This window comes from Rhinatrema bivittatum, chromosome 6 (assembly GCF_901001135.1).
Source record: "Rhinatrema bivittatum chromosome 6, aRhiBiv1.1, whole genome shotgun sequence".
In the NCBI taxonomy this organism is placed as follows: Eukaryota; Metazoa; Chordata; class Amphibia; order Gymnophiona; family Rhinatrematidae; genus Rhinatrema; species Rhinatrema bivittatum.
The window spans coordinates 125576052-125598301 of NC_042620.1; the positions used below are offsets into that span (position 1 = coordinate 125576052).

Below are 22250 nucleotides of genomic sequence, written 5' to 3' on the forward strand. Positions count from 1 at the left end.
GCGCTGATACAGGCTTGTACAAAATTCCGGCTGTATCGCCCTTATGAGGCATGCAGTACAACTAGCTAAGCGCTTCAACTTCTTTTGATGCCAGCACCATGGTTATTTTGCACTCAATGAATACACAGCAGTCAGCTACATACTTAACTATGCACAGTTATGCACTTAGGAAAACGCACAAAACATGCTAAAACGTGCGCACAGAAAATGCATATGTACACGAGCGCAAAACACGCTTAGTGACGCACTTAACTGCGAGGAGAATATACACAAAGTACAAGCACAAAAGGGGACGTGAAATTAGGCACACAAGAAGGCGTGCACGTGCACATAGACGTCACACACAAAAGGAACTGTCGTGACCTACCATGCAGCCCAGGAAGGAAACCTGAGAGCAGGCCTAGCCAAAAGGTTGCTCAACCTGCCGTGCCTGAGCTGCCTCCACACCTCACAAAACTCCCCAAAGACGTGAACAGGAGACACTGAATGCCGAGGTGAAAGACCCAGTAGGAAGTAGCCTTACTAAAATACTTCAGTTTTGTTTTTCCTCTTTTTTTTTTTTTTGTTAAATAAAAACTTTTACCTGAGCTCAGCCCTCCCTGGCTGAGAGCAGAACAGGTTCCTGGCTATGGGGGAGAGGGAGAAAGCCTTCACCGCTGAGCCTCTCTTGGCCTGCAACCACTAATTTAATTTTTTAAGTCCACACCAGAACAAGGCTACTGGACTGAAGGCTTTCAAATGAGGGAGGGACCCAATAGTATCACCTCAGAAAGCAAGCAGTGCTACATAATCATCTCGTCGTTCTTCTGTTTGTTTGTTTGTTGTTTTTTTCAACAGGCAATCCCCAGAAGGGAAATGCATAGCCACCATCTGCTAGAAATGGAGAATACAGCTGGGCTGATGTCAGGGCAGGACTATATATCCTTAATGTTAGCTTCTTACTCCGTCTCCATCTGCTGGCAGAGGTGTATAACCTACTGGTGGGGATTAGCCTGCCCGAATGCAGTGGAACAATAAAATATTTTATGCTAGAAAACCACTAGGGTGTTTTGCTTGCAGACAGGAATGGCCTGCCCCTGAGATAAAATTGGATGGTCTAGGGGCTGGTGGCCCACCCTGTTCTGATGCCTATGCAGTACTGCCAACTCCTACTTGAAGAAAATCACTAAATCCACTGTGAAAAGTCTCCAGATTGGGTAAAAAGTAGCTAAAACCATGAAACATAGCTGGTGATCATAAATTGGTGTGGAAAGAAGGGCAGTTCACACTCACACACACTATCTTGCTGTCTCAGAAACTGACACATACATTCTCTCAGTCTCACACACAGTTTTTGAGACACACTTGGATACTGACACACACACACACTTTCCCCAGATACTCTGACATGTTTCTAACGCTGCTCATGTGCTCACTTACAGGCCGAAACAGTACAGTGCGCTCCGACGGAGCGCACTGTTAGCCGGCATTTGGACGCATGTTTTCGACCCGCTAGCTTTACCCCTTATTCAGTAAGGGGTAATAGCGTGTCCAAAACGCGCGTCCACCCCCCCCCCACCCCGAACCTAATAGCGCCCGCAACAAGCAAATGCATGTTGATGGCCCTATTAGGTATTCCCGCGCGATTCATTAAGTAAATTGCAGCCAAGGCGCTAATTTCTCCAGGCAGCGGGAAAGTGCACAGAAAAGCAGTAAAAACTGCTTTTCTGTGCACCCTCCGACTTAATATCATGGCGATATTAAGTCGGAGGTCCCGAAAGTTTAAAAAAGTAAAAAAAAATAAAAATTTGAAATAGGCCCGCGGCTCAAAACCAGACGCTCAATTTTGCCAGCGTCTGGTTTCCAAACCCGCAGCTGTCAGTGGGCTCCAGAACCGACGCCGGCAAAATTGAGCGTCGGCTGTCAAACCCGCTGACAGCCGCCACTCCTGTCTGAAAAGAGGCTCTAGGGACGCGCTAGTGTCCCTAGCGCCTCTTTTTACTTCCGTGCCTAATTTAAATAAATTTCTTTACTGTATCGCGCGCACAGGAGAGTGGCCTGTGTGCTTGCCCGCTCTCCCGCGTTTTTACAGTATCGGCCCGTTAGCAAGTATTCTCTTCTCTGGACTGGCTAACTACATAATGATGCTGTAGTACCTTTAAAGTTCCTGCCCTTATTGCCAGCCTTTACACAAAATGCAGCAGCCACCTTTACACATCCTTCCTCTTCAAGCACTCCCTGTCTCCTTTTGCTCTTCTCTGAGATCAGCCCAGCCACCTCACACAGGGGCCTGACTAGCAGGGCAAAGGTCTCTCTCTGATTTCCAGCAGCACCAAAAAAAAAAGAAAAAAAATTACTGATGATAAAACATAGCCCTCGCCTCGTCTTCTGTTCTTCTGCTGCTTTAAACCTGTCATAAGGTGATGATAAAAAAGCAGGACCTGCAACTTTATTTTCTTTTTGCTGGCTATGACTTTTTTCTCCTTCCAGTAGACGTAACTCGTCTGCGATGACATCAGATTATCAAGGGTGGGGGCTGGAGAGGGAAGAGAGTAGATACTGAACCAGAAGAGCCTGTTCGGAGAAGGGAGGAGGCAGGAGCAGCAAGGACGACACTCTAGCCAGAGATCTCATTCTCTTGCAGCACTCTAACCAGAGAAGGTTTCACTTTCTTGTACTCTAGCCAAAGGAGGTCTCACTCTCTTGAAAGATTTCACTCTCTGCATTCTCCTTTAGTACTCTAGCCAGAGAAGGTTTCACTCTCTTGCACTTATCAGCTTCCAGATATGCTTGGTAACTAAGGAGCCAGATGGAAATTTAGGAGAAGGGAGAGGTTGCTGCAGGTGATGGCCCAAAATCTGAGGGAGGGGGGGGCATGGCTCCTGTGGCCCACCTTACTCCTGCCTATGCATATCAAAAAACAAAAATAAGAGCAGGATTAAGCATCACTTCTGCTCTTCTCTCCCCTGGGCCGCATTTCCTTTCTGGAACATGGCCCTGCAGTTGCTTTCTCTCCTTAATTAGTAAGTGTATACATACTTGTGTGTGTGTCCCTGGTCTCTTATCAGGGTGGGCTCTGGACTGGTCTGTTAGGACTCAAGGAAAAGCAATTAGCAGATATGACCTAACTGAACCTTCCTTACTGTCCTGCCAGTCCAGTCCAAATAAGTGGGTTGTAGCTAAGAACAACTCATTTCAAGTGGGAGTACTCTAGCGCTGATTCTAGTATCCCGAAAACTAAGGCTGTGTCTTCTTTCATGAAAGTTCAGCCTACAATGCTTTGCAAATTACCCGTATTTTTCGCTCCATAAAGACGCACTTTTTTCCCCCAAAAGTGGGGGGAAAATGTATGTGCGTCTTATGGAGCGAATATAAAAAAAAACAAAACCCAAAACTAAAAATCTAACAAACCCCACCCCACCCTCTTGACACCCCCAAGACCTGTCAAAAGTCCCTGGTTGTCCAGCGGGGGTCCGGGAGCGATCTCCTGGCCTTGGGCCGTCGGCTGCTAGTAATCAAAATGGCGCCGACGACCCTTTGCCCTTACTATGTCACAGGGGCTACTGCTGCCATTGGTCGGCCCCAGTGACTTAGTAAGGGCAAAGGGCCGTCGGCACCATTTTGGTTACTGGCAGCTGACGGCCCTTTGCCCTTACTATGTCACTGGGGCCGACCAATGGCAGCGGTAGCCCCTGAGACATAGTAAGGGCAAAGGGCCGTCAGCTGCCAGTAACCAAAATGGTGCCGACGGCCGTTTGCCCTTACTAAGTCACTGGGGCCGACCAATGGCAGCAGTAGCCCCTGTGACATAGTAAGGGCAAAGGGTCGTCGGCGCCATTTTGATTACTAGCAGCCGACGGCCCAAGGCCAGGAGATCGCTCCCGGACCCCCGCTGGACAACCAGGGACTTTTGACAGGTCTTGGGGGGGGGGGGGGTCAGGAGGGTGAGGAGTTAATTAATTTGGCAGGTTGGGGGGGGTCAGGAGGGTGGGGTTGTTAATTAATTTAAAGGGTTGAAATAGGTTTTTTTTTGGGGGGAGGGTTTCCCAGAGAAAAATAAAAATTTTCTGATCTGGGGAGTGGACTGAAATGGCCCTCCCCAGACCCGAAAACAAAATGGGGAGAAAAAAAAATTTGCTCCATAAGACGCAGACACCTGGGGACAGAGCCGGTTTAGCACAAATGGTTTTTTTTTTTTTTTAAATTTTCCCCCTCGTCATATGGAGCGAAAAATACGGTAATGTAAGGATGTCCATGTACCTGCCCTGCAAATTTCTCCTGGGTTCACTAGTCTGTGATCTGCCCAGGATACTGCCTAAGCTTTTGTGGAGTAGGCTTTTAGCCCCCTCTAGTATCGGTTTTCTCTATAAAACATATTCCGTCGCAACTGCTTCTTTAATTCACCACACAACCGATGCTTTTGAGGCTGATTTATCTCTGTATGTCCCTCCAATGAGCATGAATTGTTCTTAGACATCTTCCAGATGTCTAAGAACCTGAGATCCTTCCTCTGACCCCGCCATTCTCCTTTTTTGAAGTCTGGTAAGGGGACTACTTGATTTAAGTGGAAATCTGATACCACCTCTGGCAAGAAGGATAGGACTGGCCTAATTGTGCCCTTCTCACTCGAGGAGGAAAGATAAGGGTCTCTGCAGGATACTACTTGCAATTCCAAGATCCTTCTGGCTGAACATTGCAACCAGTAAAACTGACTTTAACTTAAATCTTTTATAGATGATTTCTTAAGAGGTTCTAATGGTGCCTTTGTTAATGCCCTCAGCACCAAGTTCAGATCCCACAGTGGGACAAGTGGTCTTATTGGCACCCTAAAGCAGCTTGTTCTCTTCAGGAAGTTAGCTATATCTAGGTGCAATACTAATTGGGCACCTCTAACCTGTTCCTTGTAGCATGCTATTGCGACTATTTGAACCTTAAGTGAGTTCACTGCTAAACCCTTATCCAAGCAATCTAGGAGGATCTGTAGGATCGAGGGTATCTGGTCTTTCCTTAGCCTCATGCCTCTCTTCTTACACCGTGCCTTGAATATTCTCCAAACTACCCACAAAATAGCTACCTACAAAAAAAAAAAAAAACCCCTACAAAATATCTACAGTAACAATATAATTTACTTTGAAGTGCCAAAAAGTCGAATATAAATCAAACAAACAAACTAGGGTATAGGCCAATGAAGATAGATCTTTTTCTGGCCCTCAATAAGCTGAATACTCAAATCAGGTGATATCATTTTCTGCTGAATCTTATCCTTTCAAGAGCCATGCTGTAAGAGAGAACCTTGCTGGGTCCTCCATGGGTAATGGTCCTTGATGTAATATACCCTTGTTCTGAGTGAATCTGAGTGGTTCTCCAATCTTGAGCCTGAACAGGTCCACATACCACTGACACCTTGTCCAATCTGGGGCTACTATTTATTTTTATATTTATTTAAAGTTTTTATGTACTGGCATTCATGATAGAATCACATCATGCTGGTTTACAATTAACAGGGGGAGTGGGTGAAACAAGAACATAGAACGAGTGCAAAGAAACCATGAAGTTACAATAAAACAAGGCTGATCAAACTGGGAGAAGAGGGAAAGCTAGAGAGAATTAACAGAGTGAGGCGTAATTATTTACAGTATATACGATATTCTGAAGTGTCTGACTGAAGATAGTGTTGATTTGAGATTTAGGCAGGGTCTGGAAAGGCTTGTTTAAATAACCAAGTCTTAAGCCTTTTTCTGAAAGTTGGGAGGCAGGGCTCCTGTCGTAGATCTGGAGGAATGGAATTCCATATTGGTTGGCCTGCTGTGGACTAAAATTCCATATCGGTGGACTAAAATTATTGAACCTGGATGATATGCTATATTTCTCAGCACCTTTTCCACTATTGACCAAGGTGGGATATACCATAAAATCTATTCAGGGAAACACACTCCAAAATTAGATCCAAACAAAAACAACAGTCCATATTATAACAAAATATCTTACACTTCTTACAATTCACTTATAGTTCACTATTTTATCTGCTGTCAACATTGGAGTGGAAATGATCTCAGTGCTGGGCAAAAACGTCAAAGACTGAATTCAATCCCAGATAATTCAGTCACCAGTCTAGAAAAACCTCTGTTTTATTTCTATCAAAAATTAATTTTTTCTCTCTTTTTTGAATTTAATTTTTATATTAAAATTTAAAGCAAAAATGTGCCCAATTGTGCAAACAGAAATTTAAAGACTGCATTTATCTTGATTGAATGTTTAAATTCTAATATTAATCATTTTTTCATGCGGCTCTTCACAACATTGTCTTATTGCTGAATGAATAATTTTTTTTACAAGACGATTTAAAGAATGCACTTATCTCTCAGTTGTACAATAGTTTTATGATGATGTTCAGCTTTCCATACAGCTCTTCACAGCACCATCTTGCCACTAAATAAAAAATTCCAATGAACGCTGATGTTGCCAACGTTTCACAATATAGCTGCTTCAGGGCATTGGATTTTCTAAATAAGGCACTTGCTCCACATATTCCCACCGGAAGTGCTCAAGGTGAGATATACATAAAACAGTGAATATCTGGATCAGATTTGTACCAGGGCACCTATCCCTCTGGATCCCTCTTCTCTTCTTTAACTGAAGAACAATTTTGCCTTGGTGTTTTGTGTTGCCATTAGAACCCACTGGGGCCACCCCCATTCGGCTACTATTTGGTTGAAGGCTTCCTCAGCCAGTTTCCATTTTCCTGAGTCTAGCATGTGACTGATTAAGAAGTCTACTTGCATGTTGAATGTTCTTACTATATGTGCGGCTGATATCTCCACAAGGCGTTGCTCCACCCACTACATGAATCATTCTGCTTCTTTTGCCACTCGTAGGCTCCTTATTCCACGTGGTCTGTTAATCTGTAGCATTGTCTGAGAAAATTTTGACTGCTCTCCCTTTTACGCTGGCTAAATAATATTTTAAAGCAGTCCAATTGCTCAGGTCTCCAGGTGGTTGGACGAGATGGCCTGTTCCCTCTTGGTCCAAGAAAACAAACCGGTAACCGATCCAAGGTGGGTAGCAGCAAACAAACAACAAGGTGGAATCGGTATAAAATGGACTTTATTGGATCTTGCCCGACTCTGGCCGAGTTTCGCTCAGTGAGCTGCCTCAGGGGATATTTAATCTTTTGCTGCAGGGCAAAAAGGGACTGACCTTGAACGATATGCTGGCAGGTGTCAACGTTATAGTGCACCGCACAGATCATTGCCGTTTCAAAAGTACATGACTGATCAAGAAAACGCTGACGCACAGATTAATGCCGTTTCAAATGTACATGACTGATCAAGAAAATGCTGAAAGCACATAGAAGGCTCGGTCCCTCCTGAAGGTCCCTGAAGGAGTAACAGACTCCGAAACACCAAGGTGTCGGAGGCAACACTTCAGGATTATCTGCTATCTTTACCTGCGTTCAATTAAGAAAAGATAAGTGCACACACTAGCGATTTCAATAACACAGTGATTGTGCCATATCTTTAGCACCAGTTGGTGCAAAAAAAGTGTTCATGCAACCCATGATTATACCAGCCCAGAATATTATAGGCTTCACCGAATAAGCCACAAATGTACTGAGGCTATTTATGAAGGGTGCTAACCCATTTTAACAAGAGTTCCTTTTTCAGCTGAATATTTATATTGTGATTTGAGCCTTATCCCCAGGCAGGCTGCCACCCTCAATACAGCACAAAACAGCCGAGCATGAAACCCTCTCCTTCTCAAAGCAGAAAGCTGCCTTTGCGGACCCCCCCCAGCATTTAACCAGATTGCCACTGTATTCACTCTATATTTGCGGCAAGACCAGGGGTTCTCACACCTGGTCTTTAACAGCCTGGTTTACATGATACCAACAATGAAAATTTGAAGACTGGTTGAAGATTTGGCAGCTGCAATTCAGTGCAAGGTCATGCATCTAGGGTGCAATTATCCAAAAGAACTGTATGTAATGGGAGGTGATAGACTATCGTGCACAGTCCTTGGAGCAATTGGGTCGGATGATCTGAAGGCAGCGAAGCAATGTGACAAGGCAGTAACTAAAGCCAGAAAGATGCTAGGCTGCATAGAGAGGTATGCCCAGCAGGAAAAGGGAAGTGTTAATGCCCTTGTACATCTTGGTGAGGCCTCACCTGAAGTACTGTATTCAATTCTGGAGACCGTATCTCAAAAAGTAAAGAGACAGGATGGAAACAGTCCAAAGGAAGGCAACCAAAATGGTGTGAGGTCTGTTTCAGAAGACCTATTAGGAGAGGCTGAAGAATCTAAATATGTATACCCTGGAGGAGGATGAGGTGTAGGGGAGATATGATACAGACTTTCAGATACCTGACAGTTATTAATGATACATACACTTCAAAACACTTTGTTGGAAAGGAAAGAGTAGAACTAAGGGGGTCATGATATGAAACAACAGGTGGGGGGGTGACATCAATATCAGGAAATATTTCTTCACGGAGAGGGTGGTGAATGTCTGGAATGCCCTCCCCGAAGAGATGGTGAAGTTGAGAACAGTTAATGAATTCAAAAGGGCATGGGACAAACACTGCGGATCCCTGAATTCTTGAAAAAAAGGGATGGTGTAACTTTTCTGCATGGGGGTACCTGCATGAAACAGCAATTACTACCATAAGCAAATTGCTGGGCAGACTAGATTGACAATTTGGTCTTTATCTGCCTTCATTACTATGAATATTCATTGGATACATCTGCATACACCTTGTTCAAGAACTGGGTTAATATGCATATTACTCTGAAGACCAGACCTGTTTGCAGCCCTTTCAGGAGTTGAGTTGAGAGCACCTGCTTTATGGTGTCATCAACAACAGACAATACAAAACCAAATCTTGTTCCTTCTCCAAACATCAACTAGAAATAGGGCACTTGGTCTTATAGTTATCATCCTGAAATGCATCTAGGTTGTATACTATGAAGGATTTTAAGTAGCACTTCAGAACCAACAGCTAAGCTAGAAAATGCTCTGAAAGTATGCAGTTTTTTAATGCTAGAAATCTGAAGAAAACAAAGGTTTTTTATTACCGAGTAATTTTCTCGGCAGTTTCTCAGCTTTGTTCCAACACCTGCATTTGGCAGCCTTTTAACATCCCTCCCCCAGCCAATTCAACGTGGGATCGCATAGCTTCCTAACAGACTCAGCAGGGACTGGAGGCCAATTAGGGAAGACATCCAGTTCTGTTGGCTCACATCAAGCCTCAAATAGCAGAGTAAATAAGAGTTTCTTAAGAAGTTATTTTCTTTTTCTGAGGGCTTGTGCTATCTTTTAGCACAAAGATGTGCAACACCAATCCTCAAAGATCACAAATAGCACTGAATATCCAAATGTAACAATAAATAGTCATGATATATTTCTCTAAGGAATAGATCAATTTGCATATTTTGGTTACTGTGATAACCAGACTGGCTTGCAGCCATCATAGAACAAAGCTGCACACCTGATTTCAGAGGTATACAGCCTCATGATCTATTTTCCAATCCATGTATTTCCCAGAGGATGAGCTTTTTAGGATCATGATTGGATAAGATCCATTTACAAACATCAGCCTCAGGGAATACCTGACTTGGATTGTAAATGTATCTCTTATAAGCCCACTAGAATGCTCCTGTCAGGAAAAAATGTGTGCAAGTAATTAAAAATCCCTCTTCTATCTCAGGGTCATAATTCTTGCCATAAGTGGTCGTTTATTTTTCTACCATTAATAACCAGGATTATGTTACCAGTAAGTGTCTTGGTGATAACCACATCTTTAAGTACTTTATTACCTTTCAGCATACTGAGAAATTAATACTTACCTGATAATTTCCTTTTCTTTAGGACAATCAGATGAATCCAGAACAAGTGGATTATGCACCTCTACCAGCAGATAAAGACGGAGCAAACTGACGTCACAGTATATATACTCCTGCAGCGACATCAGTCTGCCAGTATTTTCTTCAAAAACAACTGTGGACAGACTAGCAAAAAAATTGATTAAAAACAGATAACCATTTCAAATCTCAGCCAACAGGCAACATTGAGCTCAGACAAGAATGTAATAACACTAGTCTAGGGACTGGAGTAACCCTTACCAGAAATCCCTGAAACACATAGGCACACAAGAGGATCAATATGCGATCATTCGGCAGCCAAGGGAGGGAAGCTGGATTCATCTGACTGTCCTAAAGAAAAGGAAATTATCAGGTAAGTAGTAATTTCTCATTTCTTAGCATCCAGTCAAATGAATCCAGAACAAGTGGGATTGTACCCAAGCTACTCCTGAACAGGGCGGGAGGCTGCCTGCAGTCCATCCAAACCTGCACATGCAAAGGCCACATCCCCCGGGCCGGAACATTCAGACAATAATACCTGGAAAAGGTGTGTAAGGAGGACCATGTTGCAGCTCGGCAAATGTCGACGGGAGGCAACAATCTAACTTCTGCCCATAACACTGCCTGAGCCCTAGTGGAATGAGCCCTAATATGACTAGGGAATGGCTTCTCAGCATACACATATGCAGCCATGACTACTTCCTTAATCTAGTGAGCTATTGTAGCCCGCAAGGCTGGCTCTCCCTGACTGATACAGCTGTGAAGGACAAACAGGCGATCCAACTTCCACAAAGGCTCAGTAACCTCCAGATACCTGACAAGGTTCGCAACAGACAATACTCCTCTACATCTCTCTCTCTCTGTCCATAGTCGGCAGGGAGATGGACTGATTCAAGTGAAACTCAGTAACCATCTTAGGTAAAAAAGAACAGTACACGACTGTACCGCCCCCTGAAGTCACCTAGAGAAATGACGCCCAGCAAGACAAGGCCTGCAATTCGGAAACCCTATGCGCAGAAAAAATTGCCACAAGGAACAACGTTTTCAAGGTCAGCAACCACAAGGACAGTATATATAGTGGTCTAAACATAGGGCCTGCCAAAAAAATCCAAAACCAAATTAAGACTCCATAGGGGCGCTGGAAACCGCAAAGGAGGACGAAGATGTTTCACTCCTTTCAGAAAATGGGTCTCTTTAGAATGAGCCAACAAGGATCCACCATTTACCTGACTCCTGAAATAGGCGAGAGCCGTTACTGATACCTTTAAAGAATTGAGAGCCAAGCCTTTAATTCAAGCCATCCTGCAAAAATTCCAAAATGAACAGAATCTTGACCAAGGAAAGAGCAGCACCTCAATCCTCACACCAGGCCTCAAAACACCTTTCAAACCCACACATAACCAAGGAAGTGGAGAACTTTCTAGCTCTTAGCAAGGTGGAAATCACTGCTGCAGAGTATCCATGTTTCAGCAAGCAAGCCCTTTCAAGGGCCATACCATAAGACAAAATCAAGTCTGATTTTCGTGAGGAACAGGTCCCTGCTGCAACAGGTTTCTGTGCGCTGGAAGTCGAAGAGGTGAATCCACAAGGAGTCTCCGCAGATTTGCATACCACGGGCTCCTGGGCCAATTCAGAGCAACCAAGAGCACTATCCCTCTGTGGCATTCGATTCTTCGAATCAGTCATCCCAACAAGGGCCATGGAGGAAAAGCATAAGCAACTTGTCTTCCGGCCACTCCTGCACTAGGTCATCGATCCCCAATGACTGCCTCCTGCACCAGGAAGCTCTCTTCTGGCAACTTGGCTCGAATCAGCCAGTTCTCTAATTACGGGAGTACTAGGATTCCATCCTTTTCGACTCTGCCGCAACTACTACATTATCTGGGAAAAGGTTCTGGGAGTGGTGGCCAGACCAAAGAGCAGCACCCGAAACTGAAAGTGGTGCCTCAAAAAGCATTAATGTTCTAGTCTGATGAGAATGTGAAGAAACACTTGAGACAGATCAGGGAGATTAGAAATTCCCCCTACTGCACAGATATTGTAACTGAGTGCAAGATTCCATGCAAAAATGTTTCACTTACAGATGACTGTTGACACCTTTAAAGGTTCAGGATGGGACAAAAGGAGCCCTCCTTCTTTGGCACGATGAAATAAATGGAATATCACCCTGTATTTTCTTGAGACGTCAGCACTGGGACCACAGCCCTCAGACTGAGGAGCCTTGCCAATGTATTCTCCACTGCCCACTTCTTCTGTGGGGAGTGGCAGGGAGACTCCATGAACACGCCCCGAGGAACACTTAGAAACTCCATCGCATATCCTTCTCGTATCACTTCCAGGACCCACTGATCCAATGTGATTTCGACCCACCTCTGATAAAAGAGAGAGAGGCGTCCCCCTATCTCCTGTTCCTGGGGATGGGTCAGCAAACCTTCATTGGGAAGCTCAGGGAGATGCCACTTCCCGAGCCTGCGCCCCTTCTGGGTTGTCTGGGACAAAAGGAGTGAGACCTACAGAAAAGTCAAGTCCTCTGAAAGATCGCTTCTCAATAGGGTCAAAAACGCATGGATCCTCAAGCACGACCTCTCATGTTAAAGAAGCACTGCGTCTGCTTCTTATACTTCGGCAAGCAAGGAACTGGAGATTCGCCCCACTTACTGGCCAGTTCTTCCAACTCGTTCCCAAATAAAAGCAAGCCATTAAAGGGCAATTTGGTGAGGTTAGCCTTGGAGATCACATCAGCTGACCAATTTCTCAACCATAACTGATGCCTGGCCGCTACTACAGAAGTCACCCTTCTGGCTGAAGCGTGGAACAAATCACAGCCTGCATCTGCCAAGAAGGCAGCGGCTAGCTCCATAACTGCCCTTGAGCTTACCCCAGAGTCATCGACCTCCTGGGAGAAGAGCAAACACGATCAAGCTCCCAAGGAACAACAAGAAGTTATCTGCAAGGTCATTGTCACTGCTTCAAAATGCTTGCTTAAGGATAGACAATCTTTTTATCATGAGCATTCTTCTAGGCCGCTCCTCCTTCCACGGGAATAGTGGTCCACTTGGAGACTGCGCACACAAGTACATCTACCTTTGGAATGGATCCAGAGGGTACAGGCCTTCCAAAACCTGACTCCCTTTGAAATTAGCCTCTGGTGTGCCCCACTTGAGATCAATCAATTCTTGAATGGCCTCCATCACAGGGAAAAAACAAGAGGCTTTACGCAAGGAAACCAAAATGGGATTTTTCTTCAGCTCACACCCGGAATCTTCCCCAGCAACCCAAAGCAAATCCAAGTTCTGGGAGATCTGAGCTGGCAGTTCATCTCTATGAAAGAAGCATAGCATGAAATGAAGCATAGTATGAAATGTAAATATTGCATTGTTTAACCTCTCCCCTCTTCCAGTTCCAAGTTAATTTTCCCTGTTTTATTGTAACTTTCTCACACCTTTTAATTGATTCTCTGTATTTAAAGTTCACAGTTGTATTGGAAATATTTATTACGTTACGCTATACTTTACACACATTGTTATTTGTAAACCGGGTTGATGTGATGCCTATCATGAAACTCGGTATAACAAAAATAATAAATAAATACATAAATAAATAAATAAATAGCAGAGTTCTATATGTTTCTAATCTTGAGGAATTTCACCATCCTCAAGAGAATCAGGATCAGCACATTATCCGTGCCATCTGGATCTCCATCAGGAGTCTCGCTGCCACTCTAGGCATACTCCAGCGCTTAACAGAAGGTCCAGGCAAGGTTCCTCTGCTCTGGGAGCACTAGACAGGGTTGAAGACTGCGCCTGAAGAAAAGATTGCAACCCCTGGAAAAATTCTAGTCTTGAAAAAGTAGAAGTATCCAAACCAGGAGGCACCTGAGGCATACTTCCTGAGCTACCATCCCCTGCTGAGGAACCAGTTAGGGGAGGTCCAATTTAGGCACCCCATCTGAGTCGTCTTTACCCAGACCTACATCCGGCTAGGAAGAACCAGGTTTAGTGAAATCAGAGGAAGATAATTCTCCCTGTGCCTCCAAACAGTGCTGGTACAAGTTAGCGGGCACTCACGGCTGAGATGACAGGCAGTGCAAACAAAAAGGCACTTAGGCTTCTTAGGTATAGGCGCCATTGTGGTTGACAGTGCACTGAGCAGTGGCCTGAGGCCAAAAACTTGGCGCACGGCCAGTCGCACATGCCAAACCAACAATCCTGTAAAGGGCAGCCTGAGAAAGCACACAAAATGCCATTGCGGTCTACTACACGGCATGCAGTGAAAAAGCCTTGGAGTGGGGCCTAGCCTAAGGAGGCTGCTAAACCTGCCAGGCTGCCCATGTCCCTAGACCTCCCACGGAGTGGGACAAAATCAGAACGGCGCACCGAGCATGGAGGAGGAAGCCCTACGCAACAAAAGCCTCCTTCTAAGTCTTTGTAAATTACATATTCTTTTTTAAAACTTACCAGAGCTCAGCCTTACATGGCTGAGCACAGAGACGGTTCTCTGGCTGCAAAGGGAGAGGGCATGTGCCATCACCACCGTGCTCGGCTTCCTGCACCCACTGCCTTTCAGCTGCTTAAGCAGCTAAATCCACGCCGGCTGAAAACCAGTTACCAGACCAAGACACTCATCTGAGGGACTATGGAAACCACCTCAGGAATTCTCAACCGGGAGAGGGACCATTTGGAATCACCACAGGAGAGTGGGATGAATGTATTTCCTTAATTCTCCTTTTCTCAAAATGAAGCAATCCCCAGTAGGGAGATGCATGGCTACCAACTAGAGACGGAGAATACTGGCAGGCTGTCATCATACTGTGATGTCAGTTTGCTCCGTCTCCATCTGCTGGTAGAGGTGCATAACCTACTTGTTCTGGATTCATCTGACTGGTCGCTAAGAAATGTTAAATTGTGAATAGAAATTAGAGCATCCTTTACATTAAATCTGATCACTTGGTATATAAATAGATTTATACAGTTGCCCCTCCAAAGAATTGTAGAACAAAAAAGTGTGAAGAATAATTTCAGGCAAGTTACAACATTTACATGTCAAAAAGTTTTGAGATAAGGGAATTCTTGCTCAGTTAATGCATCCATAAAGATCTTTAAAATTACACAGCGGTGAAGAATAATTAAAAAAAAAAAGAAAAGAAACATAGAAACAGAAACGACGGCAGAAGAAAACCAAATGGCCCATCCAATCTGCCCAGCAAGTCTGCCCAGCAAGTTTTCACACTTTTTTTTCCTCATACTTATCTGTTACTCTTGGCCCTTAGTAACCTTTTGGTTCTATTTCCCTTCCACCCCCCGCCATTGATGTAGAGAGCAGTGCTGGAACTGCATCTAAGTGAAGTATCTAGCTTAATTGGTATGGGGTAGTAACTGCCGCAATAAGCAAGCTACTCCCACGCTTATTTGTTTACCCAGCCTGTGCAATTCAGTCCTTGTTGGTTGTTGTCTAAATATAAATCCACTTTTCTTCATTTCCCCATGCCGTTGAAGCAGAGAGCTAGGAAATAGTTCATTAACAATGAGAATAAGAACAGTATGGACTGGACCAGAAAAAAATTTGAATTCAGTTATCAAGCTCAGTTTCTGCTCCTCACTTTGGCCTGGGTAGAGGATGCTATGGAAACAGTTTTTACAACTAGTGCCCCCAAGCTCCTGTGATTGGAGAAACTACATAATTAGTCTGTTGCCAAATATTTACAACCTGCTGCACAATCAAGATTTCTGAACCTTTAATTCAATCATTGGAAGAAAGTTGCAGAATGCCTACTTACCTTCAATCTTATCTCTTTCTCTCTCTCTACTCCAGCCCCTCCCCTTGCAAACAATCTACAGAGAACAGGAAGGGGGAAGAGGATTAAGGCTGAGGCTGGAGCAGAAAAAAGAAGAGGCAGTCTGCTCCCTAATCCAGCTCCTCTCCTCCTATGGTCCCCACCCCCTCCTCTCCTGAAGGGAACAGAAAGGGAGGGGGTGAAGTTGGAGTGGACAGAGAAAATAGGCAGAATGTTTTGTTCTCTCAAAGATCTCTTAAATCAAACCAAAGATGATTTTAATATAATTCCTAGATAGAGTGGATGTCCTTTTAGAATAATTTCATCTTTATACAAAGATTCCTAAAACTCCATATATAGCTAAAAATACAACAGCTACAAAGACCTAGATGTGTTTGTGGAAGTCTGAGACTTCTGGTATCCTACAACTGGCAGAGAAGGCATTAACTTCATTTCATAGAAGCCTTGATGACTGGCCCTACTGCTAACAAGTTTCAAACTTGTGTTAATTCAACTCCTTTTTGTGTCTGTTACCATGTGCCCAACATACATGCACATATCTTTCTGTGTAATTAACAGCATGGCAAACAATGATGAGAGCATTTTTAGCATACCACAAGCTCAGATACTCAGAAAGGCAACAATGACTTTCACAAAATATAAAAAGGATGGTTGCATTACTTCAACTCAAAGCAAAAGTGACATATCATAGTTAAAAAGGTTTGTAACTTATGTTTTGATATTTTTGTACTTGCTAAATTTTGTATTGGTATAGAGTTATTACTTAAAAACCAATGTAAATAGTTTGCAATAAAAAAACTGACTTGTAATGTCAGAGGTGTGAATATTTATGCAAAGCTATGCAAATCATTTTATTACATAATCTTGAAAAAGCTTCTGCAGGAAACCGAGGCTTTATTCATAACCTAGGGAAGATGAGGAGTGGGTTCTCAGCCTTTGCACATTGGCAACAACTAGTGACCATTCTCAGAGTGAATGTATATTCTATTTGGAGAGAAATGCAGTCTGTGGTCTCTGGTTGAGGACTACTATTGCTATAGCACGTTTAGATAGCAGTGGGGATAGAGTTAAAAACTGAGAAACAAAAGCACGGGTAATTGCAAATGAAGGCTCATGATGCCACTATCACAGTACAGGCTGCTTCCAACTGAGATGGAAGCCCAAAAGAGCAAGTCCAAACTGCCAGGCCAAAAGAAAATAAAGTGGAAAAAAGGAGGGTGAATGTAACTGGCATTCTTTATTGTTTTAATCTTCTGAACCTACTGAAGAATCAAAAGCCAGCAAAAATGGCTCAGTAGCAGCACTGCGTACTGTAATGCATTAGGCCAGATTTAAATTCCTGAATCTTGCTGCTTCTCAGGCCAGCAGGGGCTACAGACTCAGTAGAAGTAGTGTTCACATTGCCAGCCACTGCTCTCTATCGACATTACCTGGCTCTCTCAAGAGTGCACCTGTGCCAAGCTCCAGAGGGAGTCAAAATGCATGCCACCCAGCTCGAGAAATCTCTCTGCAATGGCAAGGCTAAATGGAATAGGAGAGAGAGTGAAGAAAAAGGAGTGGATAGTCATCATAGAAGTAGTACATGGTTGGCACCACATCCCATTTAGAATAATGAACAGGAGAAAGCTGCCAGTAAAAAAAAAAAAAAAAACCTCTGAAACATTCAAAACTAAAATGTAGATATGGGACAATTTCCAAAAACACTAAGTACAGCCGGCATAAGTTTTATCGATTATCCATTCTACAGAGCTTGTCTTTAGTCAAAAATCTAAGATGAACTTGGCACCAGCCAGCTGTGACCCTACCTGCTTTTATCCGTGATCTGTTGTTGCATCATCCTGAGCTTTGCGGGAGGAATGTACGCTCCTCCTGTGCGAGTTAGAATTGGGTCCAAATCCTCTTTCTTCTTCTTTGCAGGAGGCTCTCCAGAACCAGCTGAGCTGGGAGGCACAGTCCTCTCCTTGCTTTCTTTTGGAGAAGGAGATCTCCTGGGTTTTCTTCCATCAGAATCCCTCTCTCTCTCCTTTCGATATCTCTCTCGCTCTTTCTCCCTAAAAACACAGCAGTTAGAAAGCTTTTAAAAATGTTTATTGGTTTCCCAAAAAATTAAGAAATTACTACTTACCCGATAATTTCCTTTCCTCTAAGGAAGGCAAGCCAATCCACATAAGTGGGATATGCACATTTACCAGCAGATGGAGATGGAGTAAAGTTGACATCACAGACATATAGCCATGCCCCAACATCAGCCCGCCAATATTCTCTGGAAAAGCCAAACTGTGGACAAACTGGTTATACGAGAACATGATTATTAACAGACAACCATTCATGCTTCCAACCAATTGGAAACATGAAATTCAGACAAAGGAATGAACATTCACTAAATTGACCCCAGTCCTTCAGCGAAGGAACAGTCCACCACTCTGCATCATCCGCACATAAAAGTTGAACTAAAAGCAAGTCAGCAGTCGAGGGCGGGTTGTGGATTGGCCTGCCTTCCTTAGAGGACAGGAAATTATCAGGTAAGTAGTAATTTCTCCTTCCTCTGCACTCAGGCAAGCCAATCCAAGAGTGGGATATACCAAAGCTATTCCCGAACAGGGCAAGAGACTGATCGCAATCCAGTCAACACCACACATGCAAAGGCGGAGTCCTCCTGAGCTCAAATGTCCAATCAGTAATACTTGGAAAAAGTGTACAAGGAGGACAAGGTCACCACTCGGTAATTCAACAGGCGACAATCAAAGCTCTGTCCATGAAACCGACTGAGCCCTAGTAGAATGTGCTACTTGCTTAGACAAAGACAACTTGCTTAGATAAAGTAATCTCGGCCTACACATAGCCTGCCATGATAACTTCCTTAACCCAATGGGCTATAATTGCCCACGTCACCAGTTCACCCTGTTTACCTCCACCATGCAGCACAGTTGGTCAGACTTTCTGACAGATTCAGTAACCTTCAAGTACCACATTAGATGCTGCTTAACATCCAAGGCACACAAAAGACGAAACTCTCATCTCCATCTCTGTCCAGCATGGGCAGAGAAATAATCAGGATGAGAAGACAAAGACCACCACTGACTCGCCCCCCTATAACAAGTGAGAGCTGTTACTTGAACATTCAAGGTGTTAAAGGTCAAACCTTTTTGGAATTTCTACAGGAAAAGTTGCTTAATCAATGGAATCTCCATTTTGAGAGGCTGAGAACCTCGCTCCATACACCAGGCCTTGAAAACTCTCCAAAGGTAATGTGGAAAAAAGGATTTCCATTCACAAAAATGCAGGGAGTAGATGCTTGTTACGGCGGTTACTACCCCAAACCTAATAAGCCTGATACTTCACTTTCAATGCATACCCAGCATAGCTCTCTGCTTCAATGGCAGGGGGGAATGAAGAAAAGTGGATCTAAATACAGACAACAACCAACAAGGACTGAATTACATAGTTTGGATAAACATAAGCACAGGTGTAGCTTGCTTATTGCGGCGGTTACTACCTCTAACTAATTAAGCTAGATATTCACTTAGATGCAGTTCCAACACTGCTCTCTACATTAATGGTGGGGGTGGAAGGGAAATAGAACTAAAAGGTTACTAAGGGCCAAGAGTAACAGATAAGTAAGAGAAAAAAAAAAAAAGAGTGTGAAAGCTTGCTGGGCAGACTGGATGAGCCGTTTGGTCTTCTTCTGCCATCATTTCTATGTTTCAACAACCGAGCCCTTTCAAGGGCCAAATCATAAGAGAAAATTCAACCCAGATTGTCATGCAGAATGGGTCTCTGACGCAACATATCTTTTCTGACCAGTAGCCTAAGAGGACTGCCCACCAGCAGTCTCTGCAAATCAGCAGATCACGACCTCTGAAGCCAATCCGGAGCCACAGAAGTACGGTTACAGTCCGACTTCAATCTTTCGTATGAGCCTGCCTATTAGTGGCCATGGCAGGAAAGCATACAACATCCGGCCCAGTGGCCACACCTGAACAAGAGCATCGATACCCAGTGCTCTCGGATCCCATCTGTGATTGAAGAAATGCGGAACTTTTACATTGCCGGAAGTCGCCAGTAAATCCAGATACAGGTGACCTCAGCACCCCACTAGGAGTTGGAAAGCTTCATCTGCTAACTCCCACTCTCCCGGGTCCAAGTTATGCCTGCTTAGCAAATTCAGCAAATTTCTGGCAATGTGGAAGGTAGGTATGTCTTGAAGATGTTGCGCTGCTCATACCATGAGCGCATCTATCTTCTGGTTCCACCCTGATGATTGATGTAAGCCACTGTCGTCGCATTGTCGGACATTGTTCTGACTGCCTGAGCCTCTAGACTTTTGGTGAACTTCAAACATGCCAGCTGAACCACACATTCTTCCAACCAATTGATGCTCCATTGACACTCCTCAGCACTCCAGCAGCCTTGCACCACCAACTTCTATCAAGGAGCCCGCCAACCCAGAAGGCTTGCATCTGTTGTGAGCACTAACTGAACCAGTGTCTTCAAGGAAACGTCCTTCCTGAGATGATATGAATGTAACCACCAGTACAAATGGACTCTCACCTCTAATGGCACGTGGAATCTCACTGTGTACTCCTGTGACTGCGGACTCCACCGGGAAAGCAACAAGTGGTGAAGAGGCCACATAAAAGCCTTTTGCCCAGGGAACCACCTCTACTGTGGTTGCCATCAAATCCAGGTCCTGTAGATAAGATCACACTGTCAGGCGAATAGCCCTTCTTAGGGCTTGAACATGAGCAATCAACGTCCGAATGTGACTCTCTGACAGAAGCACTCTACCCTGCTTCATACTGAAATGAACTCAGATACTCCAGCTGCTCTTGGCCAAGTTCGCCACCCAGCATAGATCTTGCAGTAAGGATACCAACTTGCGAGAAGACAGGTGACTCCCTTCTACACTCTTAACCCAAATCAACCAGTCGTCCAGATACAGATAAACTAGGATATCCATCCTTGCGCAAGGATGCCACTACCACCACCATGACCTTGGACAAGGTCCTGGGCCCAGTGGCCAGCCCGAAGGGCAGGGCCTGAAACCAATAATGGCTTCCCAGAACAGCAAAACACAGGAACTATTGATGCTCCCTGTGAATGGGAATATGCAGATATGTCTCCATCAGGTCCAGAGACGTGATTAATTCCTGATTGAACTGCCTTTATTATGGAGTGCAGAGTATTCATTCAGAATTGAGTCACCTGTAAATGTCTATCAATACCTTTGAATCCAGGAAGGACCGAAATAACCCCTCCTTTTTGGGTATAACAAAATAAATGGAATGGTGGCCCATATTGTCTTGTGATTTGAGTTGGGGATTGGCCTGCCATCCTTAGAGGAAAGGAAATTATCGGGTAAGTAGTAATTTATTCTTCCTCCGTACTCAGGCAGGCCAATCCACGAGTGGCATATACCAAAGCTACTCCCCAACAGGGCGAGAGACTGCACGCAGTCCAATCAACACCATACGTGCAAAGGCGGAGTCACCCCGATCTCAAACGTGGCCCTCCTTACACACTTTTTACAAGCATTACTGCTTGGACATTTGAGCTCAGAAGGACTCCACCTTCAAACATGCGGTGTTGACTGGACTGCGAACAGTCTCTTGCCCTGTTCGGGAGTAGTTTTGGTACATCCCACTCGTGGATTGGTATGTCTGAATGCAAAGGAAGGAGAAATTACTGCTTACCTGATAATTTCAATGTTGAACGCGCGGATTCAACATCATCAGTTCTACATGGTCCAATACATGTATGACTGCCTACAGGCAACCAAGGATATGTTTACCTCAACAGGAGACAACATCCCAGCACCCATTTTAGATATTACAAGCAGTCTATGAGGGTTTTGAGACCTCATCTCGAGCATCAGCAACAGCAATAGCGGCACGACGACTGGCTTGGTTAAAGGCCAGTGCAATCCGTGAAGATTTACACGAAAAGTTGGCTAACCTTCCCTGTCTGGGGGATAATCTCTTTGGAGACCGTTTCCAAGATACGGTCAGTAAGTTAAAGGACCAAGCGCTGGCGGTACAGTCCTTAACCGCGCCGTCCTCCTCAAAGAGATTCTATCCATCAAATCAACGCCAATCTTACATTAGATGCCCTTTCAGGAACTACCAATCATTTCGACAACCTTCATACCCTAACTTTCATAGACAACAAACACAGCCTCCTTCAAACCAGCAAAGGAGAGGCAAACCCAGAGGACAAAGACCGCAGCAACAACAACAACAAACAGCGACGTCAGGGAAAGCCGCATCGTCTTTTTAAATATCAGGCCACCACCACCAATAACGGGAAATCCGCCGGGAAGAATTACGGCCCGCTGGCCAGAGTGGAAGAAAATAACCTCAGATCAATGGGTATTGGAAGTTGTTCAAACGGGATACCGCATACAATTTATGCACCTACCTCAGATTCCACATCTCTCATCACGGAAACCCAAAACCCTGCACCCCCAGTTACTTCAGGAGATCACCCTTCTTCTACAACAGGGAGCGATACAACCTGTCCCTCGAAGGGAACACAACCAGGGTTTCTATTCCCCCTATTTCCTCATTCCAAAGAGATCGGGGGGTTCTCGACTAATTCTAGATCTCAGGGATCTGAACAA

General features: G+C 44.4%; 1 protein-coding gene across 2 annotated transcripts in view; it reads right to left on the reverse strand.

Moving 5' to 3' along the window:
- The window catches only part of CWC22 (CWC22 spliceosome associated protein homolog), a 213556-nt gene that overhangs the window by 154580 nt on the left and 36726 nt on the right, over positions 1–22250 (reverse strand). For both annotated transcript variants that reach the window (XM_029605912.1, XM_029605913.1), the window contains exon 4: positions 17437–17682. In XM_029605912.1, coding sequence (XP_029461772.1) covers positions 17437–17682 — 246 coding nt within the window. The remainder of the gene's footprint in view (positions 1–17436; positions 17683–22250) is intronic.